Consider the following 9,107-nt stretch of genomic DNA (forward strand, 5'->3'; position numbering starts at 1 on the left):
TCTATATTCGATTTCTACAAGGTTGAAAACAATCGGAGTGAATGCATATGTACGGGTCGTAATAATAATAATAATGATGATGATGATGATATTTTCCAGATACTGGCAGCAACAACGGCAAGACGATTGGCTGTGGTCGATGTCGAACGGGGACAACAACTTTTAGCATACGATAATTGTGCTTTTTCCGGTCGAGATCGAACCGGTTTAGCAACGGACCCGTTATGTCCGAACATGGCCGTGTCCGTGGCCGTGAATGGAAAGGGCCTTACGTTACTCGATTTACGAATGCCTCTTCCATTAGATTTCGTACACGATGTAATAATAAGAGATTTTTTTTTTTTTTTTTTAATTCTCCTTGAGGATCTGTTTGTCTGTTTATAATTCTTTTTCTTTTTCTTCTCCAACTCTCCTGCAACAGTTACACAATGGAATAATAAGGGACGTGACGTTCCTTCACATCTCGTGGCCGTGGTCGAACGGTCAATCGACACTTCTCACAGCCGGTAGCGATGGAACTGTTAAAGTATCCACACTGGATGGAAGAGTGGTGCATAGTTATGTTGCCGGCCATCAAATCAACACGATTTGTCCGACACCCGAACCGTATAATATGGCAGCTGAAGATGGTTTTTACAGTGAGTTTAAAATGAGAGAGAGAGAGAGAGAGAGAGAGAGAGAGAGAGAGAAATATTTATGAATTTAATTAAATAAATTTTTTAAATTTCAGGTGTGATTATGAGCGGTGGTGAAATGGTTTCCGCTTACATACCCGATGCCGGAGTTCAGGAACATCTCAAAGAACAGAAAGATATGCCCATATGGAAATTAAGGTTTCTCCCTCTCTCTCTTTCTCTCTCTTTCCTTATCTTCTTAACGCATAATAATAATTGATTTTTTTTTTTTTTTCAAGGTATACGAGCAACGGTTCGACTTTGTATTCCGGATGCGAAGATGGAGTTTTAAGAAGGTACAGACGATATCCGGATCATCATCATTATTTAGGTTCCGTTTTTACTCACAAGGGTGACATACAAGACTTGGATATATCACCGTACGATGAATGTATCCTTTTAAACATCGATGTCAAATTATTTATTTATTTTCGCAACAAAGGTCAAAGGTTACGGGGGGAAAAAAGCATTTAAATTGTCATTTAAATAATGTTTTACTTAATCGTGGAATTAATTTTCAAAAAAAAAAAAAAAAAAAAAAAAATAGATTTGGTAACGGCATCGAAAGATAGATCGGTCGGTGTTTTACGTTTGGGTGCACCCAATCACGGATTTACCGAATACAGCGAACTCACCTGAGAGAAGAAAAATTAATTAATTAATTAATTAATTAATAATTAATAATAATAATAATAACAACAACAACAAAAATGGAATTTTAAGTTTGGGAAAAAATAATAATAATAAAGAGGTAAGCAAAAGGTTTTATTTTTTCTCAACCTAAATTTTTTTTATTATTTTTTTCTTTCATTTGATAATAGGTACGATTTGCTTTTTCGTCGTTATCCAATAGGTTTTGAATTTTCACCATTTCCGATGTTTTTTTCGGAAAATGTACGAATGCTCTATACGGACTCGGTTCGTAAAATTTTTGTTGAAACCAACCGTACCTGAAACGAAGTTTTAAAGTCAGATCGAGGTGCTTGTGCTTGTTCGCGTGGTTACCCATGTCCAAATTAATACTTATGACTTTCCAAAATGGGTTCCTCGTATTTTTCTCTCGGTCCTTTTGACATTTCCCGATTTATTTCTTCCAGTATCAATCATATGGATTCTTCGTCTTCGGGTTTTAAAATGTCGTGACCGGAATAGAATTTTGACGTTACGACAGGTTCTGAAAGAGCACGAAACGGAAAAAAAATAATAATGATAATGATGATAACATGTAGTAACTTTTACCCACCCAAAAATTTGAGAAATTTTGGATAATACAAATCCGATCGACCGATTTCCCAACTTTTGGAAAATCTCAATTTAAATCGATTCGTATTCCCGGGTTTTTTCGTTAGAATCCCCGGAGTTTTTTTCATCTTGTCGTCACTTTCACCAACCATTTCTTCAGCCATTTTGAAACCGAATCGGTTTTTATTTGATCGATAATCCCTTATATCCCTTGGTTACTTTTGTCTTCTGCTACTCTTTATCTCTAATGAAATGTATATGTATAAACAAGACAATGTTTTTTATTAATTATTTTTTTGTATATTTAATTACAGGGTTGATTTCGTTATTGATTGATTGATTGATTGATTGATTGTGTGTGCGGTCACAAGAACAGAGATAGAAAAAGAAGAAGAAGGAGGAAGGAGGAAGGAAGGGGAAAAAAAATTTTTTTATTTTTTATTATTATCATTATCGGATTATTTTTTTTTTTTTTTTTAATTTGAAGTTAGTGTGTAAAGAGTAAACAACGATGAAGAGGAAAACAAAACAAAACAAAAAAAGTGATTTTTTTTACTAGTATAAACACAAACACACACACACACATGTATACACGCATACATTTAAATATGTATATAAAAAAAAAACAAAAATGAATTAAATATTGTAAAAAAAAAAAAAAAAAATTAATTGTTTTCTTTATAATTATTATTGTCATCATCATTATCATCATTGGTAAAAAAGGGAAGAGAATCGCCGCCATTTTGTGCGTGATAAAACAAACACTTTATTAAATTAATAACAATGATAATTTGTAAAAGAAAGAAAGAAAGAAGGAAAGAAAATATTATGCATTATGTGTTGTTTTTTTTTTTTTTTTTTTTTTTGTAAAATTTTTGGTGATTCAGCAATTAGATAGTTAATGCCGCTAATAATAATAATAATAATAATAATAATAATAATAATAATAATAATAATAATAATAATAATGATAATGTTTTAAAAATTTGCCTTAATTTCAAAATGATGAATTTAATTAAATAATAATAATAATATTAATAAATATATATATATATATATATATATCTTATGTATTAAATGATAAATAATAATAATAGTAATGTTAATAATAAGTGATTATAATAATAATAAATGGAATTATCAATATTATTATTATTATTGTAATAAACGATAGGTAGAAGTGATTGATTATTTAAAAGTAATTGGAGAAAAAAGAAAAAAAAGAAAAAAATTCATTTATTTATTTATTTATTTAATAAATTTTAGTAGGAATATTTAAATAAATTTAAGGAGAAACGGTTTGATTTTGATTTTTTGATTTTTTTTTAAGTTTTACAAAATGAAATGATTTATAATTTTTTTTTTTATTAATGAAATGATTATGTGAAATAATTTTAATTAATTAATTTTTTTTTTTTAATTTTTGTATAACAGTTCTGAGTTTTAATATAAATAAATAAATAATTAAAATTTAAAATAAAAAAAGTAGCGGCAAAAATTAAAAACGATTGCAAAATATATATATATATATATATAAAAATTATAAAATAAAAACTAAATATGATAAAATAATATAAATAAATAAATAAATAATACAGAAAGAGGAATTAATACTTATATTTATTTATTAATTCTTATTACAAGTCCTCCTTTTTTTAAAAAAAATTATTTTGTTTGTTGTGAAATTATGTTTCGATATTTTGTTATAATTTGTTCTTAATTGATTTTCGATGAAACATTTGTGATGAAAATGATGGGAATTGTTGCTAACTTATATAAATTTGTTCTTTTTGTTTGTTTGTTCGAATGATTATGTTTTATGATTCCGTTGATAATAATATTATTTGATTCCTTCGATATGAATGTGCATTGTTAAAATGATGAAGATACTGATAGATATCATTTATTTAAATTTTAGTTTGTTCAATTTGCATTGATCACAGGTTTAAGAAATAAATTTACATTTATTTACTTTTGCCATCACAGGTTTAAGAAATAAATTTACTTTTATTTACTTTTTCTGATAAATTGTGAGTTGATTATGAGTAAAACAAATACTCGAATAAATAGAGCAGAAACTTATTTGATCTGATTAGTATTTTTTTTGAAAATTAGTTCACACATTTTTAAAATTATTTACAATAACACAACATTTATAAAGAGAGATTAAAACGTCACAAAAGTATAATTAAACATTTTGTTTCCACAAAACTAAAACTTCAAAAAGTTTTTTTTTAACTATAGTAATATTCAATTCTTTTTAAAAATAACAAAAAGAAAATGATATGTTAACATTAATGACAAAATTTTATTTTCATCTCCTTAAATTGAATAAATAATTTAACGTAAAATTAATTTTACAAATGAAATTATCTATAAATAATATGATAGGTTTAAAAGAAAAAATTTGCAGATTGTTTTTAAAAGCAACAGGTTTTATTAAAAAAAAAAAATGGCGCCTAAAAGATAAGAAAAAAAGGTTATGAAAGGATGATGAAATCATTGATTTCGTGTCTCGCGAAATCTCGCATTTTGTGAAATGTTTTTAGGGATGATGGTGAATTATTATTATTCGGTCTAATACGATGCTACGTTAAATTTTCAAGTTTTTTTTTTTGCTTAATTATGGTTTTTTTTTTTTTAAATTTTTACCCTCTTCCTCATTTTAATAATTATTTTTCACGCGAGTTCGAGTTAGTTTTAATATAAAAAGGAAAATGATGGAGTTATTTAATAAGGTAATATTTATTTTCCGTTATGAATTTTTTTCTTTAAGTAAAAAAGTTTTTTTTTTTTTTAATGAATAACGTACATTCTTTTTAATTATTTATTTATTAAATTTAATATGAAATTAAAAAATATTTATATAAAGATGAGATATTAATAAATAATTATTTCTTTAAAAAAATTGAAATTTTTTTGGCGTTCGTTACACATATATATATATATATATAAACGCCCGGTTTTGATTTTTAACGGTTTATCGATTTTCTTTCATTTACTCACTCACTCACTTATTTATTTATTTATTTTTACTTTCTGCTTATGAAAAATTAAAAATATATGTACATTAAAAGTTTTTTTTACTATTTACATAATTATTATTAATTGTATACCGTTTGAAAAAGAAATAATAATTTAAAAAAAATATGATGCAATTCATTAACATAAAAAAAAAAAAAAATGACTCATTTTAAAAAATTAATTTTTTTTTTTTTTTTCAAATTTTATGTAATACTTGATTAATTAGTTATTACATTATCAATTTGGATGAATGAATAATAAATATATTTTATTAAAATGACGGAATTGGTAAGTTTCTATTATTATTATTATTATTATTTGTCACTGGGTCAATTGTTTGTCGTTGACATTTTTATTCGTTTAAAAAAAAAACCAGTTTTATGTGACATGTACTATTATTATTATTAATATTTGATAGTCTTTTATACTCGATAAGAATTATTGTTGCCAAAAATTAAAAAATTTATGTTGTTGGTATTAAAAGAAAGAATGAGAAAGGAAATTATTCGTCAAGTTATGATATTTATCATGTGTGATGATGTTTAATTTCAATCATTCATTCGAAAGTTTTTTTTTTTTTTTTTTTTTTTTTTTTTTGTAAATAATCTGTTTTATCGATAAATTTTATAAATAATTTATTTTCACCCACACATACATAAAAAATTGTTTTCTTTCAAAACATTTGAATTGAGTCTAATTTGGTTTTTTTTAAATTTGTAATCGAAATGTTTGAATAATAAAAAAAAAAAATGTCTATCTCATATTTTATAATTTCGAATGAAGTTATAAACAAAAAATTTGAAAATAGTTTTTTTTAATGGATAAAATATCATTTTATTTTCAAAAGATTTTAACGATTTGTATTAAAAAGGGAAAAATTTAAAAAAAAGGTATTGTTATTAAAGTTATCAAATTACAAAATATAAAATAATAATAATAATAATAATAAATGTTTTTTCTTTTTTTTTATTTAAGAGAAAATACATAAATTACATTATAAATGTTTGTTATGTAATAACTTATAACAATAACCTTTTTAATGCGAACAAGGTTATTAATATTTCACACACCTGATAATAAAATTTATTAATAATTTTTAGCATTAAAAAAAAAAAAAATAATAATAATAATAATAATAATAATAATAATAATAACTCTTGGTTTTTTTTTTTTTTGTTTAAAAGTTTTAGATGAGGATTAAAAAAACTTTTTTCTTTTTTGGGTCACAGGTTTTAAATCTTAAAGTAAATCATAAAGTATATTAATATCAAATTACATTTAATTCAATTTGTTTTGTCAGGGGTTAATTTTTTTTTTTTTCACAAAAGAAAAGTATGAGAAATTCAAGTTTTAAAGAGATGATAATAATAATAATAATAATAATGAATTTTGTTTGTGGAATTTGTCTTGTTTTTTTTTGAAATTCGATTGTAAATTTCAGGTATTTTCAAGCCCTTATAAAAGTTTTTAATGTCGAAATTGTTAGTTTTTATCGTTTATTTTATATTAATGGTTCTTTTATTCGTTTTGTTTTGTTTTGTTTTCTTTTCTTTTATTTGCTTAGTCTAGTCCTTTTTGTTTCATTTTAGACTAAACAAAAAATTATTTAAATTCCAATATGGATGCGCATTCAAATGCCAAATAACCATTTATAAATGGTAACCTTTTTAAACGATGAAATAATGATTATTTAAAAATAATTTTAACATTTGATATTTTATAAATTGAATAAAAAAACAAATTCTTATAATTCATCACGAACGCGTAAATATTTTTATTATAATTTAAAAAAAAAAACGTGTTATTATTATAAGCGTGTTATAAGCGTTCTAATATTTTCAAACGAATTTAACGTATTTTTTTAATTGGTGAGGTTTAATGAATAAGCAACGAGACGAAAACAAAACAAAATTTTTCCGCCGACCGCGTTCAGAAATCGTCGTCGGTTATTTTTCTGATGTAATTTTACATTATTACGTCACTTTTCCTCCCCCTGTTAATAGTTTATGATTCGACTAATAATAACTTACTTGAAAAGTTTTTTTTTCACGCGCGAAAAAATATTATTATTATTGTGAAAATAAAGTAATGTAGACATTTTTTCGTCTCCCTACGATTTTCACTTTTTTTTTTTTTATATTGTAATAAATAACTTCCGGTTTTTTTATTTAATGACATTGCAAAAAAAAAAAAAATAAACGTTCGGTATCATCGATTTTAACCGATAAATAAATAAATTTCAACGAATCGTTTTATTTATTTATTGAATGAATTCGTATCGATAATAAATCGATCGATCGTATCGATCGTGATAATTTTCATTTTATAATATTTAAAACATAATACGCGGAAAAGAACGGAAATGTTTACCCGCCATTTAAAATATGACGTCACGAAATTATGACGTTTCGTGCGAGTTGAAGGGTTGTAAACGTTAAACGAAAACTAATTTTAACTAATTTAAGTTATTTTAAATAAATTCAATAACAATTTATTTTTATAAATAAATATAAAAAAAAAAAGTGAAAGTTGTGATTTCGCAGTTTTTGGCATCAAACAAAAATTATTATTTAGAGAAAGGAAAATTAAATGAATTTATCTCTCTCTCTCTCTCTCTCTCACGTCGTTTTCGAATTTGTTCTTTTTTTTTAAACGTTTTTATTTATTTATTTATTATGATTAGTTATTTTATTTTACGAATGTTTTTTTTTTCTCTAGTATTTACCACCCGTAATTATCGTCGTCCATGTTTTTTTTTTCACGATGTAAACAAAAAAAATTTGTACTCGGTCCAATTTTTCTTTTGTTTGTTTCGAATCTCTTATCACATGATAATTTCGTGTATTATTGATTTTATTCTAGCGTAAATTGATAAGAAATCTTCACTATACTATCACTATACTATTCGATCGTGATTATGTAATTCCCCCCACCGCCCCCCGTAAAAAAAAAAAAAAAAAAAAAAAAAAATTAGAGATGATACTCTCTTTTGACGTCACGTTCGTTCGTAATTTACATTATAAATGACTTTAAATAAAATTTATGAATCGAAAATATGATCATTATTATTATTATTATTATTATTATTATTATTATTATTATTATCATTATCATTATTATTTTTACGGCAATCGGTTAAATTTGTTATTAGTTTGATTTTAATTCGATGATAATAAAAATTTTAAATTTATTTATTTCTTCCTAGTTCGTTGACGTTTTTTTTTTTTTTTCTAATCGCTTCATTGACCCGAATTTTTTTTTATTTTATTAATTATTATTATTATTATTATTATTATTATTATTATTATTATTATCATCGTTACAAGTAAAGGTAATTGGGGTTTGGTTGTTGTTGTTGTTGAGGTCGAAAGGGAAAAAAGAAAAGAAAAGAAAAAAAATTTTAATAATTTCACTTTCATTTTTTTTGTTGTTGTTGTAAATGTTTAACGACGGTAGCCGACGACATTTTAAACGTGTAATTAGGTAAACGACAATCGTAATTATAAAAAAAAAAAGAGGGGCTCCCCCGACAAAAAATTTTTGTTATTGTTTTGTTTGTTTGTTTTTATTATTATCATTAAGTAATTTCCTTCCTTTTATTTATTTAAACTGACATAAGTAATGAATTACGAGTGGAAGTGTATTTAGAAAAAATTTTAAAGCTTTCTTTTTGTTAATTTTATAACCGTCGACATTTTTTTTTTTCCGTTAATTAATTGAGTTTGTTTGTTTGTTAAAACAAAAAAAAAAAAAGGAAAGAAGGACGTTAAAATTACAAAAGATGACGAATAATAATAATGATGGTGATAATAAATACGTGTAATTTTATCCACGTGTTTGTTGTCCACACGTATGTGAAATGTTTTTACTTTTCTTTTTGTGATTTGTCTTCTGCTTTAAAGAGGAAAATTGTAATCTAAAAAAAAAAAAAATTAGTTTGAAGATGATTAACAAACAAACGTTTGTCGGTAATGAAATTATTACGAAGGAACAACCAACCAACCGACAACCATTAAGAGGGGGAAGGGGGAAAAGGGGGGGAAACGTTCTCGTTAGATTTTTTTTTTTTTTAAAAAGATTTATACTACTAATCGTCGTTAAAAATAATTTAAGGTTTTCACCGGATAAATTTAATATATATTTATGTGTATTTTTTTTTTTTTTTTT

At 24.4% G+C, this 9,107-nt stretch overlaps 2 protein-coding genes across 2 annotated transcripts in view; one reads left to right on the forward strand and one right to left on the reverse strand.

The window, feature by feature from the left end:
- Phum_PHUM194240 (uncharacterized protein) overlaps positions 1-1,313 on the forward strand; it is a gene marked incomplete at both ends in the record, with an annotated part of 3,430 nt that extends 2,117 nt beyond the window's left edge. Inside the window, 5 exons of the mRNA XM_002425319.1 lie at positions 100-318; positions 422-638; positions 731-833; positions 914-1,065; positions 1,222-1,313. Of these exons, the coding sequence (XP_002425364.1) occupies positions 100-318; positions 422-638; positions 731-833; positions 914-1,065; positions 1,222-1,313 (783 nt within the window). The remainder of the gene's footprint in view (positions 1-99; positions 319-421; positions 639-730; positions 834-913; positions 1,066-1,221) is intronic.
- A 464-nt stretch (positions 1,314-1,777) lies between these two features.
- On the reverse strand, positions 1,778-2,080 carry Phum_PHUM194350 (uncharacterized protein; the record flags this gene model as incomplete). The annotated part of the gene is made up of 2 exons (XM_002425320.1): positions 1,778-1,848; positions 1,918-2,080. The coding sequence occupies 2 exons, from the start codon at positions 2,078-2,080 to the stop codon at positions 1,778-1,780; spliced, it is 234 nt and encodes a 77-aa protein (XP_002425365.1).
- Between the last annotated feature and the right edge of the window lie 7,027 nt (positions 2,081-9,107).

The sequence above is a fragment of the Pediculus humanus genome, genomic scaffold, assembly GCF_000006295.1.
Source record: "Pediculus humanus corporis 1103172107542 genomic scaffold, whole genome shotgun sequence".
Classification (NCBI taxonomy): Eukaryota; Metazoa; Arthropoda; class Insecta; order Psocodea; family Pediculidae; genus Pediculus; species Pediculus humanus.